Consider the following 16713-nt stretch of genomic DNA (forward strand, 5'->3'; position numbering starts at 1 on the left):
ATCTGTTGTCCTTGTTCTTTCTTTTACTTCTTTTTTTTCATTTCTTTTTAAAGAAGCTTTAGACTACATTGAAAATATAGATTCCCATATACCCTACCTCCTCCCCCACCACTTTTCTCTATTAACATCTTTTTCTTTCTTTTTATGCCTTCTGTGGTTTTGAGTAAGCATTTTATGATTCCATTTTCTCTCCTCTCCTAGCATAAGAAATATATTTCTTTTAAAATTATTTTACTACTTTCTTTAAAGCTTGAAATAGGAATTTTCAAATCCACCTTCAAATAACACTATGTCCTCACAGGTAGTTAAGGTACTTTATAATGTAGTATTAGCAATCCCTCCCACCTGTCACTTAAAATATTGGCTGGAATATGTGTTCTCCCCCACATGGAAGGATGGGAGGAGCCCAGCGCTGGAGAGGCTCCTGCCAGGCCCTGCTGGAACCGCCAGCTCCCTAATGTGCCCCCAAGACTGTGATGCGGCAAGTTCTCAGCTCAGGGATCCCTGCTCTGTTCTCTGTCCCCTCTTGGAGAGCATGGCCTTCCTGACCATGCAGGGCTCCTGCCCGAGGCCAGGGCTGTTATGACTGCTCCTCCCACAGGGAGCTGAGACCCAAACCTCCTCCTGGCCCTGCCTGGCCCTCGTCTGCCCGAGAAGGGCATTAGCGCAGGGACCATGGCTCAGAGCCCAGCCTTGTAGTGGGTGACCTCGCCCCATCCTGGTTTGATGCTCCCAGGACTGGCTGGGTAACGTCCCTCTAATCATTAAGCCGAGGCGTTGGTGCAGGGCCCGCTCCTTTCCACGCCCGCAGAGCCCATTCTCAGGCACCGAGTCCCCTGCGAGAAGCGGGAGAGGGAGGCTGATGCCAGCCCTGTCCAGGCCAGGGGACAGGAACTCGCGGGGACCACATGAGGGCGGGGCACGACCTCAGCCTGCAGGCTGTGCATCCTTTAGGCACCTCGGGGATGGACCCCAGGGCCTCTAGATCCCAGCAGAGCGACCTGTGCAGAAACAGGGTGAGGGATACACACGCTTGCTGGCATGCGTTCACCCACACACGTAAAATGTGTGTAAATGGACCCAGTTTCCACACAGAACCTGCAACAGAGCCTGGCAAAGACGCACACAGAATTAAGAGGGCGCATAAACCCTACAAGAAGACCTCGATAACACCCAATTTGGAAATCACACTTGCACACAGCGACTTCAGAATTGTCCCGGCACGCCCAAGACTGCTGTGAGGATCCAGTGGGAGGCGCCCCGTCAAGGCCCCTTCAGGGCCCCCGGCTGGCTCTGTGAGGAGGGGTGCATGCTGCCAGCCTCCCTGCTCCTGTCGCCTTCCCTTCCCGGTCGGCCTCTGGGAAGCCCTCGATCTGCTCCCCTGACTCCCCTGTCACCGGGGCTCAGCCGGTGAGGGACAGGCTCCTCTCTCCTTGTTTCTGGGGTCCAAAAGTCTCCACATCCAGAAGGTTCTGAAGGCATTTCCCACACAAGAGGGCCTTTCTCAGGGCTCGCTTCTCCCGCCCAGAACCCTCCCCGCTTGCTCACAGCCCCCTCAGCCATCCTCCACAAAGCCTGGGCATGCCATTGGGCAAGGAGATGAATGTAAGCCAGGAGCGCCATTTGGGAGCCATCTGCACCTCACGGGCCTCCCGACCCCCAGCCCCGCCTGGGCGCCTGGTGCTGAGGCAGGAAGGCCCTGCACCCCTGGCTTAGCCGCATCTGAGACAGACTCCGGCCCGGCCTACCCAGGGCAGGGCCCTGCACCCCAACATCTCCAGCCGCGTCCCTTCTCGGTTTCCTGATGCCAAGGCCTCCCGTGAGGACAGAGACAGAGGCTCCCCAACATGTGGAGACAACTCTGGGGGCGCTGACAGCCCCTGGGCCGCCTCCTAACTGCCCCACCCCCTGTCTGGGCCCTGACAGCAGCTCTGCTGGAGTCACATGACCAGTGGGTCACCAGGAGGGACCCTGACGAGTAGGGGCGCCGGGCAGCTGCCTGGGAGCCCCTCTGTCCTCCGTGCAGGGGCTGTGGGGGTGCGGGCAGCACCCAGAGGGCAGGAGCCTGCAGGAGGAAATGCTGCTGGTTCCCAAGGCTTTCCAGCTTCTGGAGCCCTGGGCCTGGATGCCGGCCGCAGCTCCCCCCGCGGCTCCGCCCCCAGCGGCGCGTGACCCCCAGGCCCCGCCCCAGAGTTCAACCCCAGGCCCCACCCCCTCGGCTCAAACCTAGTCCCCGCCCCCTCAGCCCTGTCCTCTGCTCTGGGGTCTCTGCCTCTGCACAGCCTGGGGCGGGTCAGGCCTGTGCTCTTGGCAGCACCTCTTTGATGTTTCCATGGAAACGCCCCTTGGACAGAAGCACGGAGGGACTCATAGGCTGGGGGCATCTGGAAGTGGCCTGTGGAGAGTTGTGCAGGTTTCTTGGGTCCCTGGAAGCTTCCATGTTAGGCAATAGTGATGCGGGCCATTTTCGGGACTTGGAGTTGTCCTGAACAACATGGCAGGGATGGATGCCAGACATTATATATCCTGCCGTAACCCACTGAATGGGTGGGGGAGAGTGTGACTACAACGTAAACCATTACCCATGCGGGGCAGCAGTGCTCCAAAATGTATTCACCAAGTGCGATGATTGTGCCACGATGATTAAAGAGGTTGTTGATGTGGGAGGAGTGGGGTGCAGGAGCATATGGGAAACTCTTACATTTTTTAATGTAACATTTAAAAATAATAATAAAAAACTATATTAATTTTGAAAAAAAATATTGCAGCCTTGCGAGCTCCTGAAGCCCCCCTCTCACCATGGGGGCTCCCCCTCCCCAGGCTGGTGTCAAAGTCCAGAGGGTCCTACCACGCCCTCCCCTGCAGTGGTCAGGGCTCTTGGAACACCTGGCAGTGGCCTGCTGGCGCCTCCAGCCAGCGGGTCACCACACTCAGGGGTGTAGCTCCCTCCTACCCATATGACGTCAGGACCCTGTGGCCCCTCCTGCCCCTGGGGTGGAGGACGTGCTAGCCAGGTCCTCCGAATGAGTGTCTCCAACAGCCGGCAGTGCAATGTCCTGTTCCTCCTCGTTAGCATTCTCTTATTTATAGAACCAGGAGCTCTTAGTCTTTGTGAAACAAATAAAAAGAAAACAGAAAAAAGAGTTGACTGAGTCAGGCTTCACATCCTGCAGAGAAAGCCAGGAAGTGCGGTGTGGGGAAGCCGCTTGCACAGTTGACCTGGGATCGAGTCTCCAAATGGGGCCTAAACTGACTGCCGAGCCCCTCCCCAGGGCTTTAAGCCCCTCTCCCTCGCTCCTGGCTCTGAGTTGGCCCATTGCTCGGCCTCGCCTTATGCGGCATTTTGTCACAGGAGCAACCTTCTTACCACCAGCTTGGGAGAGGATTTGTTGGCACACAGATGGCCTGGGAGGCGAGTGGGAAATGCTCTCCCCAAGCCCGTCCTGGGAGCTGGCTGGACAGACGGGGACTCGGCTGCACAGGAGGGCGAGGGGCAGGAGGGGGAGAGGGGGCTCCCTGAAGCAGCAGCAACACCAGACAGGAAGGCTTTGAAGGTCAATGGTTATTTGTCCCAGGATAAGCCTGCACACACAACCTGCATACGCAGAAATGGGCCCCTCCAGAAAAATTTTTTTTTAAACATGGGAGAAATTATGGTTATTTCTTTCAATCAGTATTGATTAAACACCAAAACCTGTTCTTGCCTTACTCAATTGAAAGTTTCAAGAAGACAGGACTGAGGTGGAGAGTTTAGTTTCCTAACTAGTAAGATCAATAAAGACTGGCTGGGAAGTGGACTTGGCCCAGTGGTTAGGGCATCCGTCTACCACATGGGAGGTCTGCAGTTCAAACCCCAGGCCTCCTTGACCCATGTGGAGCTGGCCCATGCACAGTGCTGATATGCGCAAGGAGTGCCCTGCCACGCAGGGGTGTCCCCAGCATAGGGAAGCCCCATGCACAAGGAGCGCGTCCCGTAAGAAGAGCCGCCCAGGGCAAAAGAAAGTGCAGCCTGCCCAGGAATGGTGCCACAAACACGGAGAGCTGACACAGCAAGATGAAGCAACAAAAAGAAACAGATTCCTGTGCTGCTGACAACAGAAGCGGACAAAGAAGATGCAGCAAATAGACACAGAGAACAACCAGGGTGGGGGGGAAGGGGAGACAAATAAATAATAAATGAGTCTTTAAAAAAATAAATAAATGAAGAATGGCTAACTAGAATATGTCACCAGAGAAGAGAGTGTAGTTATGGAATGGAAAGCTGGGTTTAATCTGAGCAGAATCAGTAAAAAGTAGTTTGGAAATGTTTGGAAATGAATAGAAATGGTGAGAGCACATAAGAGAATTTGTCATCAGAATTGCTAATATATAGGTATGACAGTGGTTTGCTTTTTCTTAAATAATGAAAATGCTCTAAAATTGATAGAAATGATGAATGCCCAATTCTTGATTATACCAATGGATTTTACACTTTAGATAAATTGTAAGGTTTATGAATAAAAAACATAATAAGGTGGGTTGGGGAAAAATACACCAAATGTAAGATACGGATTGTAGTTAGGAGTAATTCTTTGATGATGCTCTGTTATAGTTTGCTATGCTTCACAACAATGCAAGGTATTAGTGCTGGGGTGATGTGTGGGAGCCCAGTATGATGTGTTGTAAGTGTACAACTTATACTACATACCTATTATTTATGTATGTTCATGTATGAATGATATATTTCAATAAATTTTTTAAATGAAAAAATAATATAATAGAGGATGCCTGGGCACCCTCAGTCACAGCTGACTTTGCAGACCCTCCTGAGGGGCTCAGGGACCCCACACCAGGATCCGGGGGCCTGTGGGCCTGGTGATTTCACAGACACAGAGAGACCGTGGGCTGCGCCTGGTGGGAGGATGCTGCTCACTAAAACTCATCCTTCTTGGGCGTGGATTCTCCAGCAGGGGCAGATGGACCCAGATGGGGAGTTGTTTTTCTTCTCTAGTGGAGAGGACACGGTTCAGTGGAATCCTTCTGGGCTTGGGCACAGTTCGGGGCACCTGGACAGAGAAGTCGTGCTTCCAGCTAGTGGCCTTGGGGTCTCCTCACCACCTTCTATGACACGTTCAGAATGTGGGACTCCAAAGTGGGAAACCAGGGACATGGAGAAAGGAGATGAGAAATTCAAAGGCTTCTCTTTGCATGAAGTTAGGGAGGGAGACACAGGACTGGATTCACATGAAACAGGCTCTTTGGGCTTTTTCATGGAGTGGAATTTGGCAGATGGATGAAGACGAGGTGCTGTGAGAGGCACAATCCATGTCCATCCCCACGGGGCCCCGGGATGCGTTATTCTAGCAGGTGGAGCGTACATGCATCTCAGAGAGGACAGAAACTCACCATGTAATAAACTCTTTTAATCATCAGCAACAAATGCCAACATCTTTTTTACTGTAAAACCAAAACTATGTGTCCACCTCAGCAAGTCAACAATCCTGGCCCTTTGGTGCTTTCGCCTTAGGGCTTTGCAGGCAGGGCTCATGGAGGGCAGGCGGCCTGTGCCTGGGAACAGGGCGAGACCAGCGGCAGCATCCAGGAGGACTGAGAATATGCACCGGGGGAATGGCAGCACCCCGGGCACACGGGGAAGGGGACACTCTCACAGTTGGGAGAAAGGCGCAGTCTTGGGTCAGAGATCACCGGTACCCTCCAGGCCCTCATTGGGGTGAAGGCCTTCTCTACCTGTAGGTAGAGAAGAGACAGGAGGTCATGGAGAAGTCATTTGATTTGGGTCCAGAGGCTGCAGTTTCCTTGGCCCCGTGGGCTGGACTCAGGCCCCACCTGGACCTGTAGGGTCCTATATGCTTTTTCTCTCCCTGGAGTGCTGGCATCCAGCCTCTACTCCCACTTGGAGGGTTTGGCTGTCACCCCCTCTATAGAGGCTCCCCTGCCCTCCCCAGGGAGTCTTAGGTGCTCTGGCCTCTGACCTTGGCTGCTGCTCCTCCATGGACTGGGAGACTTGGGAGTGAGGGTGAGGCCTGACTTCCTTCCAGAGCCCCAGAAAGCCCGGGGAATAAATTCCAGAGGTAACACCTTAAACTATTAAAACATCCAGTGTGCAAGTAAAGACTGCAAGGCATATAAAGAGGCAGGAACTGATGGCCCAGTCATAGGAACAAGATAAAACATCAGAAACCATCAACAAATAAAACCAGACTTTGAACATAAAAAGACTTTTAGAAAATGATTTTGAATATGCTCAAGGAGAGAATGGAAAACATGTATAAGGAACTAAAGGACATCAGGAAAATTATATGTGAAAAAAATGAGAATTTCAATAAAGAGAAATTATAAAAGGGAACCCAACAGAAATAGTGGAATTAAAGACCACAATAATGGAATTTAAAATTCCTTGTATGGGTTCAATAGCAGATTGGAGCCGGCAGAAGAAAATATCTGTGAACCTGAAGAGAAGATGATTGAAATTATTTAGGCTGAGGGGCAGAAAGGAAAAAGAATGAAGAAAAGCAAACAGAGAGACCAGGAGACTTGTGGGACATCAAGTTTACCAATATATGCATTATGGGATTCCTAGAAGAAGACAGAGTGAAAGAGACTAAGAGACTATTTGAAGAAATAAAGCAGGCAAACTACCCAAATTTAAGTAAAGAAATGAATATACATATCCAAGAATTATAGTGAACTATGAATAAGATAAACTCAAAGAGATCCGCAACCACCACATTATAATCAAACTATCTAATGCCAAAGACAAACAGAGAATCCTGAAAATTACAGGAGACAACAACACATCATCTTCAAGGGAGCTTCAATAAGAAGTTCCAATTTCTCATCAGAAACCACTGAGGCAAGAAGGCAGGGGGATTGTGTAGCAGTTTGATATTATTGACGAATTCCAAAAAGAAATTGGATTATATTTGTACACTTATCTTTTCCACTGGGCATATTAGACTATATTGGATTCAGAGGCTTACTTAATTAAGTAATTAGCTAATCTTCTTGTGCCAGTAGGGCATTGAGCCCCCACCCTTGGTGGGTGGGGACTCACAGATAAAAGGCATTGCAAAGGACAGAGTTGGAGGTCTTCTGATGTTGGAGTTTTGATGCTGGAGTTTGATGCTGAAGGCTTAAGCTGGAGTCCCAGGACGTAAGCTCACAGAGGAAAGAGAAGTCAGTCCCAGGAAGAAAGGAACCTTGAATGCAGAGAAAAGCAAGCCCCAGGAACGTAGGAACCCAGAAAGCCTGAACCCTCACAGACGTTGGCAGCCATCCTGCTCCAAATAGATTTTGGTGAGGGAAGTAACTTATGCTTTATGGCCTGGTATCCATAAGCCCCTACCCCAAATAAATACCCTTTAAAAAACCAACCAATTTCTGGTATTTTGCATCAGCACCCCTTTGGCTGACTAATACAGATGACATATTGAATATGCTGACAGAAAATAAGTGCCAACCAAGAACTTTTATCTTGAGTAACTGTATTTCAAAAATGAGGGAGAGATTAAGAAATTCCAAGATAAATAAAGGCATAAGCATAGGGAGTTCATCATCATTAAACTTGGACTATAAGCAATGCTAAAGGGAGTTCTTCAGATTAAAAGCAAAAGGTCAGTAGATGGTAGAACAAAGCTGCATAAAAGAATAAGGATCTCTGATAAAGGTAAGAGCATGGTTAATTATAAACACCAGTGCTTTCAATTTGTAACTCAGTTTTCACTTCTTATGGGATCTAAAATGCAAATGCATAAAAGTAATGATACACCCATGGGTTGGGACACCCAACCTTTAAAATGTATAAAGATTTAATTTGTGACAAGAACACATAAAGAATGGGGGGCAGAAGGCTATGGAACATAGTTTGTAAATGTTGTTGAAATTAAGCTGGTAATAAATCAAACAAGATTGTTAAAGATTGAAGATGTTGAATTTGTACCCCATGGTAACCACTTTTGTTAAGAGGCTAAATGCATACCCTATGGTACACATTTGTTAAGGTATTAAAATGTGTACTCCATGGTAACCTCAATGTATATCAGAAGAAGGCATGCAGAAATAAATGAGAAAGTGTTCAAAGTGGTTCACTATGAAAGGAAAAAATAATACAAAAGAAGGCAATGATGGGAGAATTGAGGAACAAAAAAGGAATAAGAATTGCAAAATCCAAATAAACTGGCAGAAGGGCCTGTGTTACCAGTAGTCACTTTAAATGTGAATGGGTTAAACTCTCCAGTCAAAAGGCAGAGATTGGCAGAATGGATAAAATAGCATGGTCCAATTTTATGTTGTTAAGAAGAGACTCTCCTTAAATTCAGACACAAGTAGGATTATCAAAAGGGATCCAGTATGGGTATACTTATATACAATATTAATATACTCATATATTATACTAAGATGCTAATACCTAATAAAACAGACAAAGTAAAAAAACTATTATAAGGGACAAAGAAGTACACTACATATTGACAAAAGGGTCAATTTGTTGAGAATGCATATATGCACCTAATAGCAGCACTGCAGAATATATGAAGTAAATATTGAGAGATTGAATGGAAAAGTAGATAGTTCTACATTAATAGTAGGAGACGTCAATGCACCACTTTCCATAATGAATAGAACTTCTAGACCAAAGATCAATAAGGAAAGAAAGACTTAAACAATACTATAAACCAACCAAACCTGATGTATATACAAATACTTCATCCAACAACAGCATAATACACATTCTTCTCAAGTGCATATGGCTCATACTGTAGGATAGACAATAAGTTACACAATGGAATCTTAGACATTATACCACCACCATGAGCAACAAAAGGAAAAACAGTTAAATTGGATTTCATCAAAATTATAAACATTTGTTCATCAAAGGGTATTATCAAGAAAGTGAAAAGACCATCTACATAACTGGAGAAAACATTTGGAAACCATGTATCTGGTAAGGGTTTGATATCGAGAATAAATAAATGAATCCTACAACTTATCAACAAAAAGTTAAACCACCCAACTGAAAAATGGGCAAATAATTTGAATGGACATTTCTCCAAAGAAGATACACAGTTGGCAAATAAGCACATGAAAAGATGTCAACATCACCAACCATTAGGGAAGTGCAAATCCAAACCAGAATGAGATATCACCACACATCCTGAGAATGGCTTTAATTAAAGAAAAAATAAAAATAAAGACCACAAGGCAAAGAGCATGTTAGTGGCCACGTTCAGTCCCCTGGGGCCTATGTGCTCCTGAGCACCACTTCCCAGGGCTGGGGACTCCGTCTGTGGGCAACTGTCACAAGGGAAAAGCACTGTGGGTGACCACCCGCCATGGGGGCAGCACCCCTGCCTGATCACCATGCTCCCCAACGAGGGCCGCATCAGTTGCACAGAGCTGCAGTTCTCCCTAGCAAGAGCACACAGGAGTTCCAGTTTGCCCTGCAAAGGGGACATGGCATGAGGACATGGCATGGTGGGGTGACACTGCCAGAGAGGGTCAGGCACCCCAGCTGAACCCCAAGAACACGCAGAGCTTGGGAGCAGGAGCCTGGCAGCCTGCGTGCCTGCTGGGGTGGTGGTCACTGTGGTCACAGCGTCAGAATCTGGAACAAGACACTCTTTTGGTGTGGGGGTGTCAGTGGTTCATTTAGGGGACAAGTCCACAGGCTGGAGGAGCTACACCAGGAGCCAGGAAAGGTCCCTGAGGGGAGCATTATGGGGGCACAGGGTGCTGGGCAGCAGCCCAAGGAGGGGCAGGGAGGCCTGTGCTCCCAAGGTAGAGGGAGGGGAGGGGCAGGGGGGCAGCCTTGCAGCCCCTGGGGGCATGGGGCCCTCTGCTTTGTGCCCACCCTGGCCCCTGGCACCTAGGGAGAAAGCCAGATGCCCAGGACCCTCGCCACCCCACAAGTGGAGACTTCTGGTTGGACCTCTGCACCTCAAGCTCAGCATGACAGGGGCCCTCCTCACCTCCATTTGGCTCAGACACCCAGTGTCCAGGCAGTCGCAACAAGCAGGCATCACCATGGGCCACGGCAGGCAGCAGCACACTGTCTGTAGGAAGAGAAAGCATCTGCTCCAGGGTGGCACAACCGGGAGGGCTGGTGCTGCCACTCAGCCGATGTTTGTGGGGTGAATAAGGAACAATCGAGTGAGGGACCCCGGATTCCATCAGCAGCACCCACGCCCCCAGGGAGCATCCTCTGGGGCAAACAAGACGGCATCTGGCTCATCCCCAAAGTGCTGCAAAGCTCCCCTGTCCCCTCGCTCCTCTGACGCCCCCATTGGCAGAGCCTCCTTGAGGCTGTGCCCTGTGTGGGGCCTGGACCGAGGGCTCCAGAAGAGAGGGGTTCACGCCTGCAGCCGTGCTCTCTGGGGGGAGCCGTCTGTAACAGGACGTGCCCAGGACGTCACTACTGGATGGGTGGCCACAGAGAAGTGGGGGCTCTGTCCACTCCAGGAGCCTCATGAAGGAGGAAACGTGACTCAGGAGGAGCCTAAAGGCAGAGGACAGAGGGGACCAAGGACAGCACCGTGTGGTCAAGGCACGAGGCCAGCCAAGGACCCTGAGGGCTGCAGTGACTGGCACCGGAACCTGTGGACCCAGGAGAAAGCTGGACTTCTGGCCTCCAGACCAGAGACAGTGACCTCTGGGTTCAAGCCACCCGCGGCATGGCATTTGTCAGAGCAGCCCTGGCAAATGAAGACACCATGTGCTGGGCCAGCCAGGGGTCCACGCATGGGCAGGGGACGCCCCTCAGCCACCAGGCTCCAGCTTTGAAAGCGCAACCACCCCAGGCCCACCTGGTCCCATGGCTGCTGCCCTGAACCTGGCCCTGGGCTCCCCTGGGTGGGTGTCCCTCACAGCTCTGTGCCAGATAAGCTCCCTCGCCCACTCTCAGCCATGCAGGCCCCAAGGGCTGACCTGGCCAGGCCCCTCTGCCCACCAGGAGACCGTGATTAAGACAAGGGCATGGAAGATTCCAGAGCTGGGTCCTTGCAACATGAGGCTCCTTTTCCAGAAGCTTCCCCAAGTCCTGGGTAAGTGCCATCCTGCCAGCCAGCAGGGGCCAAGTGTCCCACTTGTCTCAGGAGGGTCTGTGGCAGACCCCCCACAGGCTGCCCACACTGCCCCTTTGGTGGGAGCCTGGGAAGGGGGATGCCTGGTTTCCCTAGCAGTCCCCGTCCCCCTACCCCTGCATCCCCCTCCTCCTGCTCTGCAGGCTCTTGGCACAGGCGGTGGAGCTCCTGGGGTGGGAGCGGACCCCTCCATGGGCCGCAGGAGGCTCGGTGCATGGCAGATGAGCTCACAGGAAGTCAGGACGCACTTAGGACTTACCCTACATGGGTCCGGTGGCTTCTTTTTACACTAGAATGTTAAAAAGACATAGCCAAATAAGATTAATAAGAAAAAGAAATAATACTAGCATTTAAAATAACAAGTAACATACAAAAAACTTTAAAAATAAAAATAGTATAAAAATTTTTTAGACATTGTTTCTTTCATCACTGTAAGGTCTGTTGTCTTGTATGTACAGTAATAATTTCTCCTGTATATTCCCCCAGGGTCTTATTTTTTCCACTTTATTTTCAAAGAAGCTTTAGGTTACAGAAATGTGGGAAGAGGTCCACCTGGGGCATGCCTCGAAGGCATATGAATATGTTCAAGCGTTCACTGTCTGGATGGTTGAGGACCCACACAATAACCAAAGAATATTGAACTCCCATGCTGGGGAGGGCTGCTGCATTCTCTAACAGCATGGCAAGAATCTCCCAAGTACAAGGGCAGTGCCTAGTGAAGGAGGAGAGACCATGATGCTAGGCCCTCGATATTGACGACCGTACTTACAGACCTGTCCTTGTGAATTTGAAACTTAGCCTAGTGTTATACATTGCCTAAGAGTTACCTCCTGAAATCCTCCTTGTTGCTGAAATGTGGCCTCTCTGAAAGCCAAACTCAGCATATAAACACACTATCCTTTTCCCAGCATGGGACATGATGCCTGTGGATGAGCCCCCCTGGCACCAAGGGATTAATACCAACACCAACCAACAACCAACAACACATGCAAAGACCTTGACCAAAAGGGGGAAATATTCAATACAAATGAGTTTTTGTGGCTAAGAGATTTCAAAGTGAATCAGAAGGTCATTCCAGAGGTTACACTCTGTGCATCTCAGCAGGCTCAGCAGGATCCCATTGACTGCCACGGTAAACAATGCCTCAAACAGCAGGGCTCCTAAGAGCTAGAGACACCCAAACACCAAAAGCAGCACAGAGCAGCTCAGGAGTTAGGCACCCTATCAGCTGGCCTTACTCTGGAATCTATGCTCCTCAGTGTAACAGACTTAGACTCTTGTATAGTTTCCCTAAACAAGGCTCTTCTGCCCCTTTTATTTGAAATATCATTAGCACTCTACTTATTAAATGTATGTTCCAGAGACTTAAAATCTTTGGTCCATCCATGTGCCAGTTGGGTCCTGAATCTCAGCAGAGTTGCAGCACCTACTCTCCAGTTCATTGGACTCATCCAGCACAACTAACAAGGAGATGATGATGGACAATGCCTATCCAAGGAACAGAGAGTGTCTGCAACTGCAAGCAAGAGAGTGACATCCACCTACCGCCTGGGAAACAGGACCCCTCTCAATCAGAAACTGCACCACCATTGTCAAATCCTCAAGACTGGGGAATGAACACTGGACTAAAGTAGACTTATTACTATTCTATTATAGACATTATTCTAGCAATGGAAGAACTTCTATCATTGATATAAAGGCAGTGGCCACCAGAGGTTCTGAGGGGGGGGGAGGGAAGAAGAGGTGTCACATGAGGGGAATTTCAGGACATTGGAGTCGTCCTCCAGGACAGGGCAATGATGGGTACAGGGCATTATGGATTTTGCCATAACCTATGAAACTGTGCAGGGCAGAGTGTCAACTGTAATGTAAACTAGAGTCCATGGTTAGTAGCAAAGCCTCAATATGTGTTCATCAATTTTAGCACATGTGCCACACTAAGGAAGGTTGTTATTGATGTGGGAAAGTGTGGGAGGGGGAGATGGTGAGGTTTATGGGAATCCCTTATGTATATATTTTTTATGTAGCATTTATGTAATATAAAGCTTCTTTTAAAATAAATATTTTTTAAAAAGACATAACCTGTGCTGGAAGATGCAGTTTGGGCTCAGCCTCAGCCCCTGGGAGAGGTGGGGACCCTGCTCAGAGCCGTGGGGCACAGACTGATGCCTGCAGGGCTGCGGCCAGCACGGCTGCCTCTGAGCCTCAGTTTCCTCCTTTCTCACAGGGACACTGCCCCTCCCTGGAGGGCTGGGGCAGGCCAGGCAGGCTGAGGCCGCCCCAAGCCAAGAGCCCTTCGTGGGATGGTCCCCTCAGGCTTTCCCTCGAGTGCTTCCAGGTCAGGGACCCACCTGCTCCTTCTCTGCCCCCCCCCGCTTTCTCCTCCTCCTCCCTGCAGCCCTCAGGACGGTCCTCCAGCCCCGCAAAGACCCCTCCTTCCTAACCCAGGAGCACTCCTCTCTGTCCTCCTGCTGCCCTGCTGCATGCTGGCCTCTGTTCACCTCTAGAAGGGCTGTGGGCACCAGAGCAGCCTGGCCCAGCATGCACAGCCTCCCCCTGAGCACCCTGTGGCAGGCAGGGCAGGAGGCCAGGGCACCTCTAGGCCCCAGGGGGGGCGGAGCCTGAGCCTTGGTCAGTCTTGGGAGCTGCCACCATAGCAGGGGCGCTCACCTGCTTGCTCAGGCAGCAGGGGCACTCACCTGACTGCTCACATAGCAGGGCACTTACCTGCCTGCTCATGTAGCAGGGGCACTCACCTGCCTGCTCAGGCAGCAGGGGCACTCGCCTGCCAACTCAGGTAGCAGGTCACTCACCTGCCTGCTCAGGCAGCAGGGGCACTCACCTGCCTGCTCACATAGCAGGGCAACTCACCTGCCTGCTCAGGCAGCAGGGGCACTCACCTGCCTGCTCAGGCAGCAGGGGTATTCACCTGCCTGCTCACGTAGAAGGTCACTCACCTGCCTGCTCAGGCAGCAGGGGCACTCACCTGCCTGCTCACATAGCAGGGCACTCACCCAACACCACAGGTAGAAGAAGCAGCACAGCAACAGGAGGAAGAGCAGGGCAGCTGCGCCAACCACCACGGGGATCCAGGGGAAGTCGCTGCTGCTGCTGCCGGTGCTGATGAAGCTTTTGACAACTGGTGGTAAGGGTATCTCCAAGCCACGGGGCTCCGCCTCCTCGCCACCGCCCTCAGGGTTCCCCTCCTGCTCAGTGCGCTTATCTCTGCTGTCCACATCACTACTTGGAAAGCGGTACTTGGAAAGCCACTTGAGGGCTCTGGCTGCAAGACGCTTGAAGAGCTTTGCGGGGGGCTTCTGAGGAGGCTTTCCAGGGGCCTGCTCAGGGGCCTTTCCAGGGAGGTTTTTTGGGGCAACCTCCAGGGGCATCTCAGGGGCTTTCTCAGGGGTTTGCTCAATGAGGCGCTGGCTGTTGACCTTGCTTGGGTTCCCTGCCTTGTCCTCGGTGGGTTTGGCAGCAGGATTCTCCCCCTGTGGAAGGGCCACCGTCACCATCCAGCCTTGGCTGCCAGAGAACAGGTGTGGCCGAGGGCTGGGCTGGGGCTGGGTGGCCCCCTCCCAGCTCCCATCTCCTGGCATTCCACCCCCAGCCTCTTCCTCTCCTCAGGCGCTCCACCTTGAGGGACCCCAGGGGGGCCAGGAGTTCATGGACAGATGCTCAGACCACCTCGGCAGAGCCCAGGGTCATGGACACCATGTGTGGCGGAGGCTGCCCCATCCCCCTGCCTGAACCCTGACCTGGAGGGGTGGGCCCTGGGGCCCACACAGCCAGGGGTGCTGCAGGCCTGGACTCTGGTCTTGGTGGACCCCTGCCCCACCCACTTGCCCTGGCTGCCAGCTGCCCCCCAGTGTGTCTGCATCAGGGCTGGGCCGATGGGTCCCGTGATGGGGGTGCCCCCACCCAGTACTCACGCAGTCCTTTCCTCTGAATTTGAGGTTGTTGGCGATGAAGGTTATGCCTTTGTTGAGGCTGATTTCAACGAAGATGGGCCTAAAGCACAGAGGGGGTGGGCCGGTGACAACCAGGTCTCCCCGTGGCTGAACCTTGGCCCCCAGCTCTCCTGGGTGCAGTGACTTTGCCAGCAAGGCACTGGGGAAGTGGAGAGAATGGGCAAGCTCTCCTTCCCCAGAGCACGAGGTTGGCCTGGCTTGGAGGCCCCGAGGGACATGGCCGGTCCCAGGAGCCTGGCATCGTCTGCCCACCGTGTGGCCACGTGCCACGTGAGCGGCAGCCACGGGGGGGCTCCCTGGGCTCCTCCGTGTGGACAGGGCACGTGGGCTCAGCTCCAGCGAGTGGCAGGAGCCCTTTGGAACCAGATGGGCTGAAGCGCGTGCCCCAGAAAAAATCACGTTCACGACCTGCACCCAGTCCTGGGGGGGAACCCATTGTCAGTGGACCTTCTGAGGACATCGTTACACTGCAGTCAGGGGAATGAGACTGCCCTTAGTGCAGTGACTGGGGGCTTTCAAGGGAAAGCCACTTGGAGGAGAAGACGCTGGAAGTCCTTGGGAACCCGGCAGAGAGAGGAGAGCACGTGGCCGTGTGGTGGGGGAGCCACGGGACCCCAGGATTGCCGGCTGCCAGCACCAGAGCGCTGCCCACCCTGTAGGGAGCCAGCTTCCAGCCCCAGCACTGGCAGCCAAGAAATCCCTCTTGTCAAGACAACCCATGGCTTGGTAGATGTCACAGCAGTGGGGAAACTAAGGCAGGCACCCTCCACCTCCTGCTGTCCCCAGCAGAGCCGGGCCACATGGATCCCTGCCCACCTCCAGGACCACCCATCAGGGTAGGTACAGAGGGATCCCCGGGTGCCCCAGCTGAGGGTGTCCTCACCCAGGACCCCTAAGCACTGCCCATCTGGTCTCCTGCCACGAGGGTCCCCAGACCAGGGAACTTACTCTCCAGGTTCCTTCAGTTCTACTCCTGGGCAAGTTATGAATTTCTCTTCCACAGTGATTGCTGTTTCATCTAAAAGGCAAATCCCATGAGCAGGTGAGTGCACTAGCCAGCTCATCCAGCCACCACCTCCTGCGGCCCTCAGCAAGCTGAACTCACGTTGACAATTGGCCTCTCTCTCAGCCTTCATTTCCTTAGAGACACTTGGGGATCCCTGGCCCTGCCCAAGATGCTGGGTAGCTGTGGTATTTGTGAGTTTTCATTTGGTGAAACCCCTTAAAATATTATGCCTTGAAATAATCCATTCCTGTGGGTGTGAGACCCTTTCAAGTGCATCACGTGAGTGAGGCCTGACTCAGGTTGGGTCTCCGCCCTCTTTCTGGGTCTTATATAAAAGAGACACAGACAGAGACACACAGGAAAAAGGAGTTCTGCCATTTTGATCCGGCCACATGAGAGAGGACTCGAGGGCCGCTGGCAGCGAAACCCCCAGGGGGCTGGGCCCATGGAGCAGCTCGAGGTTGAGGAGATGGTGAGCCCAGAAGGGAGGGCGGGGACCTCAGCAGGGATGGCCACCATCTTTGCCACGTGGCAGGGTGCTGGGCTCACCAGCGGCTGACTTTGGTGAGAAAGCGTCTCGGAATGTGCCTTGATGTAGATGTTTCATGGCCTCAGAATTGGAAGTTTTATCCCACTAAATTTCCCATTTCAAAAGCCAACC

General features: G+C 51.8%; 1 protein-coding gene and 1 long non-coding RNA gene across 3 annotated transcripts; both read right to left on the reverse strand.

Annotated features, from left to right (window-relative positions):
- Positions 1-5381: 5381 nt before the first annotated feature.
- LOC139439240 (uncharacterized) lies at positions 5382-10572 on the reverse strand. Its single transcript, XR_011649081.1, has 2 exons — positions 9966-10572; positions 5382-5727 (listed from the first exon to the last, which is right to left on the reverse strand). It is a non-coding gene; the product is annotated as an uncharacterized lncRNA (long non-coding RNA).
- Positions 10573-10872: 300 nt separating this feature from the next.
- LOC131278772 (uncharacterized) lies at positions 10873-16254 on the reverse strand. Of its 2 annotated transcripts, XM_058299232.2 has the most exons (4): positions 15995-16254; positions 15008-15086; positions 14090-14566; positions 10873-11364 (listed from the first exon to the last, which is right to left on the reverse strand). In XM_058299232.2, exons 1-4 carry the CDS (start codon positions 16180-16182, stop codon positions 10894-10896), a joined length of 1215 nt encoding a protein of 404 aa, XP_058155215.1. In that variant the 5' UTR covers positions 16183-16254; the 3' UTR covers positions 10873-10893. The 2 variants fall into 2 exon arrangements, with proteins under 2 accessions (XP_058155215.1, XP_071072012.1); XM_071215911.1 differs by lacking the exon at positions 10873-11364 and having other exon boundaries at positions 13865-14566; positions 15995-16245.
- Between the last annotated feature and the right edge of the window lie 459 nt (positions 16255-16713).

Source organism: Dasypus novemcinctus, chromosome 6 (genome assembly GCF_030445035.2).
Source record: "Dasypus novemcinctus isolate mDasNov1 chromosome 6, mDasNov1.1.hap2, whole genome shotgun sequence".
Taxonomy (NCBI): Eukaryota; Metazoa; Chordata; class Mammalia; order Cingulata; family Dasypodidae; genus Dasypus; species Dasypus novemcinctus.

Coding starts and splice junctions, on each gene's coding strand:
- LOC131278772 (XM_058299232.2), bottom strand. CDS start 16,182: ATGAAGGCTGAGAGAGAGGCCAATTGTCAACGTGAGTTCAGCTTGCTG. Junction 14,567..15,007: donor AATTCAGAGGAAAGGACTGC/GTGAGTACTGGG, acceptor GCCCTTCCACAG/GGGGAGAATCCTGCTGCCAA. Junction 11,365..14,089: donor TCTTCTACCTGTGGTGTTGG/GTGAGTGCCCTG, acceptor TTAACATTCTAG/TGTAAAAAGAAGCCACCGGA.